Source organism: Mauremys reevesii, linkage group 7, assembly GCF_016161935.1.
Source record: "Mauremys reevesii isolate NIE-2019 linkage group 7, ASM1616193v1, whole genome shotgun sequence".
Classification (NCBI taxonomy): domain Eukaryota; kingdom Metazoa; phylum Chordata; order Testudines; family Geoemydidae; genus Mauremys; species Mauremys reevesii.
The window spans coordinates 36,559,359-36,574,735 of record NC_052629.1 but is presented as its reverse complement, the minus strand read 5'-3'; the positions used below and the strand labels follow the sequence as shown (position 1 = coordinate 36,574,735).

The 15,377-nt window shown below is 42.3% G+C and overlaps 1 protein-coding gene across 18 annotated transcripts in view; it reads left to right on the top strand.

Moving 5' to 3' along the window:
• The window catches only part of PCDH15 (protocadherin related 15), a 790,091-nt gene that overhangs the window by 299,121 nt on the left and 475,593 nt on the right, over window positions 1–15,377 (top strand). For all 18 annotated transcript variants that reach the window (XM_039547294.1, XM_039547276.1, XM_039547275.1 and 15 more), the window contains one exon: window positions 9,393–9,553. In XM_039547294.1, the coding sequence (XP_039403228.1) occupies window positions 9,393–9,553 (161 nt within the window). The remainder of the gene's footprint in view (window positions 1–9,392; window positions 9,554–15,377) is intronic.

Below are 15,377 nucleotides of genomic sequence, written 5' to 3'. Positions count from 1 at the left end.
TTGTGTAAACACTGCTCAGGGCTCATTGAATGATGAAGTTTGCAATAGAAGGAGTTGGAATCGTGCCAGGTGCAACTCATATTCTGTAGCTAATGCTAATGTTCTGTACAAATGGATTACCGGAACTACTTCAACAGATGGCAGAATGCCATTCCAAGAGCTTCCTCTGCACTTTTTCCTCCTCCTTTCTATCCTGGTTAGTAGCGGATAAATTTAGGAAAAGCACTGGGAAGCAGGTTCTCCCTTCTGTGAACAGCAGACAGAGAGATTTCACAGCTTTATGTATTTCTGATTGCCAAGAGCAATGCTCAATTAGAGCTGCACCATTTCACTGCCAGCAGATCATTTTTCCCATCCTCTATCACCAAATAGGAGGGCAATTTTTATTTTAATTAATGACAATATTTTAAAACCTCTTTGTCTTTATGATTCTTTGAGGCTGGTCTTCCACCCTACATAAATGAGATCCTGCCACATGGTATCTGTATCATACTTATGCTTCCTCATAGGTGGGAGGGTTTACTCTGCTAAAATTGGCGTAACTAGATGAACCTGGGCTTTCCTGAATTATTTCTTCAGACTTCAGTTTGCCTGCTAAAATGAGTGGTTATTGCTAGTGTACAGTCTTAGTTGATTGGGTTCATACTTCGTGGTGTTGCTACTTGTAAATTCTTGGTATGTGATACAGAGTAGCTTTCTGTAGGAGTCATGATAATTGAGAAGGGTGAATTACTGTAGTTGGTTTAAAAATGTACTCAATATATAATAAGCCTTCTTGTAAAATTAAGTTTTTGATGATGGGTTGTTTGTTTTTTTCAGTGAAATTCAGTCTTGGGTTTAGGTAGAAGGGTATATATTTTAAAGATATGACTTCCTCACTTCACATGAATTAAGAATATGATGCAGAAGATTTCTGTTGACTTCACTGGGCTTTGACTCACTCTAACATAAATGCATAAAAGAAAGAGAATGCTCTTCAATACTCAGAACAAGAAATGTTGTGTTAGAGCAGGGGCGGGCAAACTTTTTGGCCTGAGGGCTGCATCAAGTTTCAGAAATTGTATGGATGGCCAGTTAGGGGAGGCTGCGCCTCCCAAAACAGGCAGGCGTGGTCCGGCCCCTGCCCCTGCCCCCTATCTGACCCACCCTGCTTCTCACCCCTGACAGCCCCCTGGGACTCCTGCCCCATCCCCCCCATTCCCTGATGGCCCTCCTGGAACCCTGCCCCATCCCCCCTGCTCCCTGACCGCCCCCGGACCCCCTGACCCTAACTGCTCCCCACCACTCCATCCAACCCCCCTCTCCTTCCTGACTGCCTCCCAGGACCCCTGCCCCATCCAACCACCCCTTCTCCCTGACTGCCCCTGGACCCCCTTGCCCCTAACTGCCCTCCACCACTGCATCCAACACCCTCTCTCCTTTTTGACTGCCCTCCCACCCCTGCCCCATCCAACCACCTCTTCTCCCTGTCCACTGACTGCCTCCAGAGCCCCCATCCCTGACTGCTCCCAGCCACCCCATCCAACCCCTCCTCTCATTCCTGACTGCCCCCCTGGTATCCCTGCCCCTTCCACCCCCCCTGCTCTCTGACCGCCCCCAGGACCCCTGCCCCCATTCAACCTCCCTGTTCCCCTGTCCCCTATCCACACCCCCGGCCCTGACCACCCCCCAAACTCCCTTGCCCTCTATCCAACCCCCATCCCCCGCTCCCTGCCCCCTTACCATGCTGCACAGAGCACCAGGTCAGGCCGGGCTCTGCAGCAGCGCTGCCCCAGGAGCTCGCCGCCCAGAGCATTGTGTCAGTGGCACAGTGAGCTGAGGCTGCAGGGGAGGGAGAACTGAGGGGGAGGGGCCAGGGGCTAGCCTCCTGGGCCAGAAGCTCAAGGGCTGGGGACAACGGTCCCATGGGCCGGATGTGGCCCGCAGGCTGTAGTTTGCCCACCTCTGTGTTAGAGGCTTATACATATAGCTCATTCTGATTCATTGAAATTTGCTCTGCAGTTTCAGTTATATGTTCTTCCTCACTTTTTGCTACAAACTCCTTTATAGTGTTGCTATGAAGTGTTAAACATTTCATAGGTGCCTATATTTTATTTACATGCTCTTGTCTAGTACTTAAGCCATGATCTAGCCCCAAGAGCTATACAAGTGGCCTTCAGCTGCATAGTTCTTAGCGGAGGATAGGTGCTATAGCTTGTATGATATACCAGCTTCTGTATCAAAGTGGGTTGCTTTGAGATGAGATACTGTATAAATAATACAGATAATGTATACCTAATTATTAACATCTGTTTATCAAGAGCCGTTTATCATTATCATTGATAAACAGATTATAATAATTAGGTATACATTATCTTTATAATTAGGTATACATTATCTTCAAGAGCCGTGAAGTGTACCAGTCATCTCATAGTGGGGCAGATCCTCATAGCTCCATTGACTTCAGTTCATCCACACCAGCTAAAGATCTGCCCATTGACTTCTAGAATTGTCATCAGTAACCCCTGGAGTATCTTCTTCATTTTTAATGATAAATTTTAAGATATTGCGGTGGTTAATATACAAAAGATGAGTCAAGGCATTATCTTTAAATTACATAAAAAATAACTGTCAAGAACCTCATAATGAATCTAAATGCAAAATGTCTATTTTCCCCCATTTAAATGTCTTATGAATTAGCTTCCTAAGGTCAATAGGAGATTTACTTCTGTGTTTATGGTATATTCACAGAAAATGTTGATTTCCTGGAATCGTATATAGTATTTGCATAAAATCGTCACACACACTACCTTTCTCACTAATAATCATTCCTTCTCTGGCTAATCCATTCAAGTGTCAAACTGCTGGGTGTCAGTGGCAGGGGTTCCTTACTCAGTATCCCATTATATTTATTTTGCAAGTTACAAAACCCGCTTTTCTTTCTTAGCCCTCTTCTTAAATGATGGAAGTGCAAACAGTGTTCCATATACAATGTTCTCAGCTTACCTCCAAAGTTGTTGCTTTGTCAAGGTGGGTGAGGTAATATTTTTTATTGGACCTAATTCAGTTGTTGATAGAGACAAGCTTGCACAGAGCTTTTCCTCAGGCCTCTGTGTAAGCTCAAAAGCATGTCTCTCTCTCCAACAGAAGTTGGTCCAAAATAAAAGACATTACCTCACCCACCATATGTCTCTAATCTACTGATACCAACATGGCTACAACATCGCATATTTACTTTGTCAAATCAGTTTCCCTTTCTAAACATACACACAAGAACACAGATAAGGGAAGCCTGGAGAAGAGAAAAGGAAGCGGGGGAATTTGCTAGTGCTCCTTAAATGGTCTAATGGTAGGCATGAGATTGTTTAGCTTCAGGGTAGAGCTGTGGCAGGGTAGAGAGTGGACAGGTTCCCTGGTCCATCTAGATTAGGTTGAAAAATTGGATTGGATCCCCCTGGAATTTTGAGAAATTCCAAGGGAAGAGGCCATAGGTCTTAATTTCATTAGTCTTACATCTGTAACTAGATCATACTTGTTGGCTCGATTGCTATAGCTAAACTCAGTTTGATTCTCAGTCATGTAGCAGCTTCTACAGGGATGAGTGCTTAGAAATGCTTATAGTAGAACCACAAGTGTTACTCATTCCAATTTCACCTCTTGTGGTTGGCTGGTCAATGTTTTCTTTTTTCCCATCATCTATATTTATTACATAAATTCAGTCCAGCCTTGTATCCTTTACTTCAACTTGTAAATGTAGCCTCCTAATCCACTGGAGTGAATTCATATGATATACTGCACATCTACCAATGTGGTATATGCCACCATGTGCCAGCAGTGCCCCTCTGCCATGTACATTGGCCAAACCAGACAGTCCCTACGCAAAAGAATAAATGGACACAAATCAGACATCAAGAATTGTAACATTCAAAAACCAGTAGAGGAGCACTTCAATTTCCCTGGACACTCAATAACTTAAAAGCGGCCATTCTTCAACAAAAAAAACCCTTCAAAAACAGACTTCAATGAGAAACAGCAGAACTGGAATTAATTTGCAAACTTTACACCATCAAATTACGCCTGAATAAAGACTGGGAGTGGCTGGGTCACTACAAAATTTTTTTTCCTTCTGTTGATACTCACACCTTCTTGTCGTCTGTTGGGAATGGGCCACATCCACCATGAATGAATTGGCCTCATTAGCGCTGACCCCCCACTTGGAAAGGCAACTCTCATCTTTTCATGTGCTGTATATTTATACCTGCTTATTGTATTTTTCACTCCATGCATCTGATGAAGCAGGTTGTAGCCCACGAAAGTTTATGCCCAAATAAATTTGTTAGTCTCTAAGGTGCCGCAAGGACTCTGCGTTGTTTTTGCATATTTCCTGATACTTTTTCCTTTAGCCATACCGAGGCTAAATGAAATAGGTTTTGGCTTTAAATGCATAAAAATATTACTTAAATGCAATAACTTTTGGCTGTGGCAATGACAGTAATTCAGTTGTGTCTATTCTCTTTATAATAATAAAGAATGTTGAATTTTCAGCTGCACAAAACTTGGTGTAATTTGGTTTCTAGAAATTTGTGCCAAACCTTTTTCCTCAGACTCTGCTCCATGTATAGCATTTCCCATTAAAGTTTATCTGATAGATTAGGGTTCAAGAGAATCCTCAAAAAGCGAAAAGGCAAGTCAGCTGAAACAACTCAGTTTCAGTTGACTTCTACTGAATCAATGGCACGTTTGCTATCCTCAGCAAACCCCACCAGAGATGCAGAAATGTCCTAAAGGTTTCATATGACTGATGGTAAAATAATAGTTCACAAACAGAGCTGCATTGACTTCATTTGGCTTTAGGGTAGGGCCAACAAAAATTTCTTATGCTTAAACTCATTCATAACAATTTTGCAGTAATGTCATATGGAAGTTTATTTTTGCTTCAATGTTTCCTTTGTATATTCCCACTAATAAAAATCTGTTAACCTAAAATTATGGTGGTTCAGGTGTATTGCTATACAGAAATACACACATTAAACATTAAATAAATAATAAATTAAGTCAACATTCACATCTGACACAATACCATTCTACAAGCAGTAGCCTACTACCAACACAACACTCAACCACATTAATACCCTTTCCCATACATTCCCTGTCATGGTTATAGTACTGATTGCACCCATTTCCTTTCTGTTCTTTCTGTCTGCCCCTTCTGGTGTTAGGCCTTGTGCCCTCCTTCCCAGTCTTGGAGTAGAACTATGCCATTCTCCTACTCTAAGGCCTGGGCTACACTAGTGGGGGGGTTCGAACTAAGATACGCAACTTCACCTATGCTATTCGTGTAGCTGAAGTCGAAGTATCTTAGTTCGATTTACCTGGCCGTCCTCACGGCAACGAGTCGATTGCCACAGCGCCCTGGTCAACTCCGCTTACTCCTCCTGACAAGGTGGAGTACGGGCGTCGATTAGCGGGTAGTATAGACGTACCCTTAGACTGGGATCAGAGTCCAATATCCCATCTTTGCCAACCACTTATTATTGTGCAGGTCTTACTTGACACCTGCTTTTTTCATTTTGGAACATGTGACCAGTGAGATATATTGATGAACAGCCTTCTTAAAACAAGTAGGTTTATCAGCAAATAGAACCATGCATAAGAGAAAATGATTTTAAAACAACAAATATCATACATGCATATTAGACTCATCTAATCCTATGCTTTGCTACAAGATAAGTTATTTGTCTTCCATGTTGAGTTACAGGAACAGAACATATCCAATATACATGACTGAAGCAAGCCCAGGAGCTCTTGAGATCCAGAGAATGTTTCCCCCTCTTAGAAGAAACTCCTTTTTCTCAAAGCCCCATTTCCCTCTGTATGCATGACCCCATTTACTTAATACGTTAATGGCTTTTGTTTCTATGGTGTAGGTAAGAAGTCTTCCTTTTGCCTCAAACTGTTTCTTTTGTGGTCAGGCAGCCAGGCCATTCAAGTAAAAAGGTCCATCTGGGTGCTCTGTTGTTTGGCAGTTAGCTGTATTGAGCCTTCATGACTTGTAATCACAGGCCTTGTGACTGTAGGAGGGTGTGCCCCAGTTGTCTGTTTCGCCAGTGTTCCAACCTTCCTTCGCAGAAATCCCATACCGCAGACACCTTTGGGGTACAGACCAGTAATCATTATGAAACTGCATGACATTCGTCACCTTCCCACTTTCATACCACAGCGTTCAGGGCACATGCTAAGGCACTAAAAATCACACACACAAATCTAATTACAGCCTTCTAGCACTATATTTTTAATGTAATGATTTAAAAATTCCAGTCTTACCATCTCCACATACCATCCACAAGACAGAATGGGTAAGTTACATAAAAATCAGTGGACTACTCTGATTTATTGAAATACTAGACTGGTTTTAAGTTTGAGCATTGCAGTTCTGTTTTTTTGATGTGCACAAAAAAGCCCCACCAAAAACAAACAAAACACCTTAGACTAATCATGTAAGCTACTTGCAAACTAGTGCATTCTGGAAATATGTCTGCCTCTCTACATGAACTTATAGAAACATAGCATAGAAACCGTCATTTCATGTTGTATCAAAATCTTTTCTGTGTCTTTAGATTTATTGTCAATAGGTTATCTACTTGGCATTTTAGCCTAAGGACAAAAGTGGGCTGTGTGCACCTAAAATGATTAAACATTTTAAGGAACAGAAATTGAATGTTAGAATCTTAATAAGATACAAAGATAATACTATAATGATAGATATTAAAAGGCTTATTTTCAAATGTTTATAATATAGCAAGAAATCTCAAATGCCTTTATCGTGGATTTATATAAAAATGCAAAATGAAAGTTTCTTTTAAGAACATAGGAATTGCCATAATAGAACATGCCAAAGACCAAACAGCTCCAATAGTGGGCAATGCTGGGTGCCTTAAAAAATCTAAAATCAAATCATGTGGTTTTAAAGGACTTTGTATCTAGCAGACAAATGTATAACAAGATCGAGTAGCTTCAAACTGGAAGTAAGATGCAAATATTTAACAGTTGTCATCATTATTATCTCCTTTGTCGAAGGCCAAGGTTGAGTAGGTCTGATTTCTGTAGGTTTCTTGGCTTAGGCAAATGCATGGACTGCCAGCCACCTCAAGTGTAAAATTTTCAATAGTGAGGGCAGTTAATCTTTGTTACTGTTAATCAAATGGAGTAAATTCTCCATCACCTGGATTCAATTAATTAAGTTATGCACACTAGCTGCTAACTAGGTAGAACTATTAGGCAATAATTTAACCAAAAGAGAAAGAAAGGGTGTGGGGGGGGGGAAGAGTGAAAACAGATTATCTGTGCTAGACTAATGTATGATACTAATTGAATGCCCCAGAAATGCTGCATAATAGAGGGGATAATTGCAGTGCTTTTATTTTGCAGGGTCTCGTTTTTTATTTCTTTATGCTACAATTTGTTTTTCTCTTATGGGTCTCCACAAAAAATGAAATCTTTCCATGGATATTGTATCTATGTCTACACTGCAGTGTAAGTCCAGGCTTGGAACACATAATCAAGCCTAATCTCCCCCCCCCCCCTTCTGTCTCTATACACATTGTGCTAACCCAGGGCTGAGACCCAGAGCCCCAGCACCCTACAGGGATGAAGGGCCCAAGCCTAAGTCAAGCTGACACCCAGGGTTCAAACACTTTTCCTTTGCAGTGTGAATGCAGCCCCACTGGATTGCCAAAAATATCCCCCAATCCGAAGGGCCAACTTATTTTCTCTTCTAGACAGTCAAGTTTGGTGGATAGTCAAGTTTTCCTACATTACTCTGTGAACAAAAGGTTAGAGTGGTCACATTTTGGAGGGCGCTAGCAAGTCTGGGATATGGGTGATTGGAATCAGGCTCTCCTAATGCAGTGTAGATGCTGGAGCCCCAGGTTGGGACCCAGGGTTCATCCATCCTACTTGGGGTTACAAATGAATGTAGACACTCAAGCCATAGGTTAGCAAATACAGGGTCTGCTAACTCAAGCTCTACTAACCCTGAGCTTACATTGCAGTGTAGACATACCATCCATTACTACTGTTACATTTTATTTCTTTTTCTTCTATTTTCTTTTTTCTATTTATTTATATTTTCTATTGTCTTCTATTTTCTGATACTCTTTCTATCAGAAGCCTTAGTCACTGAATTGAAATATCAATCTCTCCTCACTTAATGTTGTAGTTATGTTTCTGAAAAATGCAACTTTAAGCGAAACGATGTTAAGTGAATCCAGTTTCCCCATAAGAATTAATGTAAATGATGGGTGTAGGTTCCAGGGGAAATTTTTTTCACCACACACACACACACACACACACACACACACACACACACACACACACACACACACACACACACACACACACACACACACACTAAGTTTTAAACAAACAATTTAATTTAATACTGGTATACAGTGATGATGATCGTGAAGCTTGGTTGACGTGGAGGAGTCAGAGGATGGGATATTTCCCTTACTGCTAAATGATGAACTAGCAATTGGCTGAGCCCTCAAGGGTTAACTCTCTGAATCTACAAGGCAGCAGGAATGGAGAGAGATATATGCATTTCCCCTTTAAGTACTGCAGCTACTGCAAGCTCCTTCCCTCCTGAGCCCTGGTGTGTCACCCCTGCACTATGGAAGATGGGGTAAGCAGGGTGCAGGAGCAGGAGGGAGGGGGACACCCTGACATTAGCCCCCTTTTTTCTTCCCCCCCACCCTCCAGCACAGCAAGAAGAAGTCTTGGGGAGCAGCTCCAAGGCAGAGAGCAGGAGCAGCACATGGCAGTGGGGGGACGGGCAGCTGCAATTGCTAGCCTTCTGGGGAGTGGGGAGCTGATAGGTGGGCTGCCGGTCCACACTGGTTCCAAGCCCCCACCAGCTAGTGGCAATGGACTGCTCTTCCTGCAAGCAGCAGACAAAGCAGGCGGCTGCCAAATGATGTTAGAAGGGAGCATTACACAACTTTAAACGAGCATGTTCCCTAATTGATCAGCAATGTAACAACATTAACCGGAATGACTTTAAGTGAGGAGTTACTGTATTTTCCTTTGTTCATGATAATGTTGGATGATAGATGACTAGGGGGAGCAGCGGGAATCATGATGTTAATAGAAAATAAGGACCTAGATAATGGGACTAATCACCAAGGTAAAACTTGCAGTGTTTTTTTTAATAAAGCGTTTACTTCAGAGGTTTATATTGTAGTTAGCCAAAATAGGTCTTTTGAGGTGGAATGTTTTTTTATACCAATTAAATCCGCAATATTTAATAATAAAAAAAAACCTAGAATGAAAGTAAATTATTCAAATGCATTGAAATTTGCTTTATAGTACACACATATGAATGTATTCTCTTTTATCCATTTTTTTTCTTGCAGGCACTATCCTAGTGGACAGTATGCTGATAAAAGGGACAGCAGGAGGCACTGATCCCACTATTGAACTATCATTGAAGGACAACATTGATTACTGGGTGATTCTGGATCCCATCAGCCAGAGGCTGTACCTAAACAGTACTGGACGACTTCTGGACAGAGATGTTAGTTTGTTTATTTCCCAGACTTTTTTTCCCCTCCTAAATCTTGGACCAGGGAGGCAAGCATTTAATAGTTAGAAATGGAAAGTTTGCTAAGAGTGACTAGAAAAAAAATAAGTAGAGTAGTAACAGGATCCAGGAAACAGAAACATTCTGACTCACTGTTTTATAGACATACCAGGTGTTATCATTTATGTTGTCGGACAGAAGACATCTCTGCATTTATTTTAAATTAATGGTATTTCAGGACATAATCAATACATTCAACAGCGTGGGAAGTTCAGATTTTCAAGTTGTACCTATGTGGTAATATACATTCATTAACAAGCTAATAGTACCATGTAGTGTTGCATACTCCCTGTTTAGAAGAAAAAGAAATAAAATGTAACAGTAGTAATGGATGGTATGTCTACACTGCAATGTAAGCTCAGGGTTAGTAGAGCTTGAGTTAGCAGACCCTGTACTTGCTAACCTATGGCTTGAGTGTCTACATTCAATAAATGTCCAAGATTTATTATAAACATAATAATTTCTAGTTCTCTTTCTAGGCAATATAGAAAAGATACATGGGCAAGTTAACTTGGTTCTTAATGTTAACTTGTCACCTGCTACAGATGTCTGTCAAGGTACATCCATAAAAGATTGCACAACAAACAAGTTGAGACTGCAGTCAAATAGAGGTATATGAGCTGGTGAAAATAAAGTAATAACTGACCTAAACTCAACTTCAAAAAAAAGATTGAGGTAGATTTTTTTTCTCTCCCCTCCACATTTTTATTTTTATTTTCACATAACTTTAAGAACATAAGAAAGGCCGTACCGGGTCAGACCAAAGGTCCATCTAGCCCAGTATCTGTCTACCGACAGTGGCCAATGCCAGGTGCCCCTGAGGGAGTGAACCTAACAGGCAATGATCAAGTGATCTCTCTCCTGCCATCCATCTCCATCCTCTGACGAACAGAGGCTAGGGACACCATTCTTACCCATCCTGGCTAATAGCCATTTATGGACTTAACCTCCATGAATTTATCCAGTCCCCTTTTAAACATTGTTATAGTCCTAGCCTTCACAACCTCCTCAGGTAAGGAGTTCCACAAGTTGACTGTGTGCTGCGTGAAGAAGAACTTCCTTTTATTTGTTTTAAACCTGCTGCCTATTAATTTCATTTGGTGACCCCTAGTTCTTGAATTATGGGAATAAGTAAATAACTTTTCCTTATCCACTTTCTCAACATCACTCATGATTTTATATACCTCTATCATGTCCCCCCTTAGTCTTCTCTTTTCCAAACTGAAGAGTCCTAGCCTCTTTAATCTTTCCTCATATGGGACCCTCTCTAAACCCCTAATCATTTTAGTTGCTCTTTTCTGAACCTTTTCTAGTGCTAGAATATCTTTTTTGAGGTGAGGAGACCACATCTGTACACAGTATTCGAGATGTGGGCGTACCATGGATTTATATAAGGGCAATAATATATTCTCAGTCTTATTCTCTATCCCCTTTTTAATGATTCCTAACATCCCGTTTGCTTTTTTGACCGCCTCTGCACACTGCGTGGACATCTTCAGAGAACTATCGTAACTCCAAGATCTTTTCCTGACTCGTTGTAGCTAAATTAGCCCCCATCATGTTGTATGTATAGTTGGGGTTATTTTTTCCAATGTGCATTACTTTACATTTATCCACATTAAATTTCATTTGCCATTTTGTTGCCCAATCACTTAGTTTTGTAAGATCTTTTTGAAGTTCTTCACAATCTGCTTTAGTCTTAACTATCTTGAGTAGTTTAGTATCATCTGCAAACTTTGCCACCTCACTGTTTACCTTTCTCCAGATCATTTATGAATAAATTGAATAGGATTGGTCCCAGGACTGACCCTGGGAACACCACTAGTTACCCCTCTCCATTCTGAGAATTTACCATTAATTCCTACCCTTTGTTCCCTGTCCTTTAACCAGTTCTCAATCCATGAAAGGACCTTTCCTTTTATCCCATGACAGCTTAATTTACATAAGAGCCTTTGGTGAGGACCTTGTCAAAGGCTTTCTGGAAATCTAAGTACACTATGTCCACCGGATCCCCTTGTCCACATGTTTGTTGACCCTTCAAAGAACTCTAATAGATTAGTAAGACACGATTTCCCTTTACAGAAACCATGTTGACTATTGCTCAAGAGTTTATGTTTTTCTATGTGTCTGACAATTTTATTCATTACTATTGTTTCAACTAATTTGCCCGGTACCGACGTTAGACTTGGTCTGTAATTGCCGGATCACCCCTAGAGCCCTTTTTAAATATTGGCGTTACATTAGCTAACTTCCAGTCATTGGGTACCGATTTAAAGGACAGGTTACAAACCTTAGTTAATAGTTCCAACTTCACATTTGAGTTCTTTCAGAACTCTTGGGTGAATGCCATCTGGTCCCGTGACTTGTTAATGTTGAGTTTATCAATTAATTCCAAAACCTCCTCTAGTGACACTTCAATCTGTGACAGTTCCTCAGATTTGTCACCTACAAAAGCCAGCTCAGGTTTGGGAATCTCCTAACATCCTCAGCCGTGAAGACTGAAGCAAAGAATCCATTTAGTTTCTCCAATGACTTTATCATCTTTAAGCGCTCCTTTTGTATTTTCATCGTCAAGGCCCCACTGGTTGTTTAGCAGGCTTACTGCTTCTGATGTACTTAAAAAACATTTTGTTATTACCTTTGGAGTTTTTGGCTAGCCGTTCTTCAAACTCCTCTTTGGCTTTTCTTATTACACTCTTGCACTTAAGTTGGCAGTGTTTGTGCTCCTTTCTATTTGCCTCACTAGGATTTGACTTCCACTTTTTAAAGGAAGTCTTTTATCTCTCACTGCTTCTTTTACATGGTTGTTAAGCCACGGTGGCTCTTTTTTAGTTATTTTACTGTTTTTCTTAATTTGGGGTATACATTGAAGTTGGGCCTCTATTATGGTGTCTTTAAAAGGATTTCACTTTAGTCACTGTACCTTGTCACTTTTGTCTAACTAACCCCTCATTTTTGTATAGTTCCCCTTTGAAATTAAAGGCCACAGTGTTGGGCAGTTGAGATGTTCTTCCCACCACAGGGATGTTGAATGCTATTGTATTATGGTCACTATTTCCAAGCGGTCCTGCTATAGTTACCTCTTGGACCAGCTCCTGCGCTCCACTCAGGATTAAATTTAGAGTCGCCTCTCCCCTTGTGGGTTCCCAGCTGCTCCATGAAGCAGTCATTTAAAGTATCGAGAAATTTTATCTCTGCATTTCGTCCTGAAGTGAAATGTTCCCAGTCAATATGGGGATAATTGAAATCCCCCACTATTATTGGGTTCTTAATTTTGATAGCCTCTCTAATTTCCCTTAGCATTTCATCATCACTATTACTGTCCTGGTCAGGTGGTCGATAATAGATCCCTACAGTTATATTTTTACTAGAGCATGAAATTTCTATCCATAGAGACTCTATGGAACCTGTGGATTCGCTTAAGATTTTTACTTCATTTGAATCTACACTTTCTTTAACATATAGTGCCACTCCTCCCCCTGCATGGCCTGTCCTGTCCTTCCGATATATTTTGTACCCCAGAATGATTGTGTCCCATTGATTGCTCTCAGTCCACCAGGTTTCTGTGATGCCTATTATATCTATATCCTCCTTTATCACAAGGCACTCTAGTTCACCCATCTTATTATTTAGACTTCTGGCATTTGTGTACAAGCACTTTAAAAACTTGTCCCTGTTTTTTAGCCTGCCTTTTTCTGATGTGCCAGATTCTTTTTTATGTGACTGTTTATCATCTGATCCGGCCCTTACATTATACTTCTCATTCCTCCGCTCCTGACTATAACCTGGAGATTCTCTATCATCAGACTCTCCCCTAAGAGAAGTCTGTGTCCGATCCACACGCTCCTCTGCAGCAGTCGGCTTTCCCGCATCTCCTAGTTTAAAAACTGCTCTACAACCTTTTTAATGTTTAGTGCCAGCAGTCTGGTTCCACTTTGGTTTAGGTGGAGCCCATCTCTCCTGTATAGGCTCCTCCCATCCCAGAAGTTTCCCCAGTTCCTAATGAACGTGAACCCCTCCTCTCTACACCATCCTCTCTACACCATCGTCTCATCCACGCATTGAGACTCTGAAGCTCTGCCTGCCTACTTGGCCCTGCGCGTGGAACTGGGAGCATTTCTGAAAATGCCACCATAGAGGTCCTGGATTTCAGTCTCTTCCCTAGCAGCCTAAATTTGGCTTCCAGGACATCTCTCCTACCCTTCCCTATGTCATTGGTACCTACATGTACCACGACCACCGGCTCCTCCCCAGCACTACACATAAGTCTATCTAGATGCCTCGAGAGATCCGCAACCTTCGCACCAGGCAGGCAAGTCACCATACGGTTCTCCCAGTCATCACAGACCCAGCTATCTACATTTCTAATAATCGAATCTCCCATTACTAACACCTGCCTTTTCCTAGAAACTGGAGTTCCCTCCCCCGGAGAGGCAATCCCAGCACCATCTGGAAGGAGGGTCCCAACTATGGGAAGGTTTCCCTCTGCTCCCATCGACTGCTCTACTTCCCTGGGCCCTTCTTCCTCCTCAACTGCACAGGAGCTGTCTAAGCGGAGGTGGGACAATTCTACAGTGTCCCGGAAAGCCTCATCAACATACCTCTCTGCCTCTCTCAGCTCCTCCAGTTCCGCCACCCTGGCCTCCAAAGCCCGTACATGGTCTCTGAGGGCCAGGAGCTCCTTGCACCGACTGCACACATACGCCACCCGCCCACAGGGCAGGTAATCATACATGCAGCAGTCAGTGCAATAAACTGGATAGCCCCCACTCTGCTGCTGGGCTTCTGCCTGCATTGTCTCCTAGTTAGTGAAAGGGTGGTTTACGGAAAGTAGTTTTGGACTGTGGTTCGGTTTATAGGTTTTAGGGGGGGCCCACGGGGACGGGGTTAGGGCTGGCGAGGGAGTCCCACTCCCTTCCCACTCCCCTTCTAAACTAAACTCCTGTTAGCAGCCCCTGGTCGCTTGTGCGTGGCTTTATAAAGCCCTGGCCTGAGTGAATGCCCCGCCCACTGATTAAGGCTCAGCCAATTACCAGAGGCTTCGAGCTTTCAAACCTGCCTCCAACTGCCAGCCAGAGCACACGGTCCCTCAAACAAACAAACACACAAACAGACTGACAAACACAAGCTCAGCACACAGCAAGTAACCCCCAAACACAAACAAACACACACTACAGACAGTCACTTACCCCACAGATGCTGTATTAGCTCCTCCTTCACCTGGAGAACTAAACTCCCTGTTAGCAGCCCCTGGTCGCGTGGCTTTATAAAGCCCTGGCCTGAGTGAATGCCCGCCCACTGATTAAGGCTCAGCCAATTACCAGAGGCTTGAGCTTTCAAACCTGCCTCCAACTGCCAGCCAGAGCACACGGTCCCTCAAACAAACAAACACACAAACAGACTGACAAACACAAGCTCAGCACACAGCAAGTAACCCCCAAACACAAACAAACACACACTACAGACAGTCACTTACCCCACAGATGCTGTATTAGCTCCTCCTTCACCTGGAGAACTCCCTTGCGAAACTCCCTGTTAGCAGCCCCTGTTCGCAAAGCTTCCTGTTTCTGGATGGAAGCAAAAGTGTTGAAATACCTTCCTCATGAGCGTCCTCTCCTGGGGCACTTCTAGTCCTGCCAGAAGCAAGGAGTAACAAAAATATTGTGAGAATCTAGACTTATGAGACTTAGAGCCCAATTATGTAGATGTAAGAGGACCTCAGAAGATTAAAATAAGCATCTGAGGTGTTGTGTTCTTA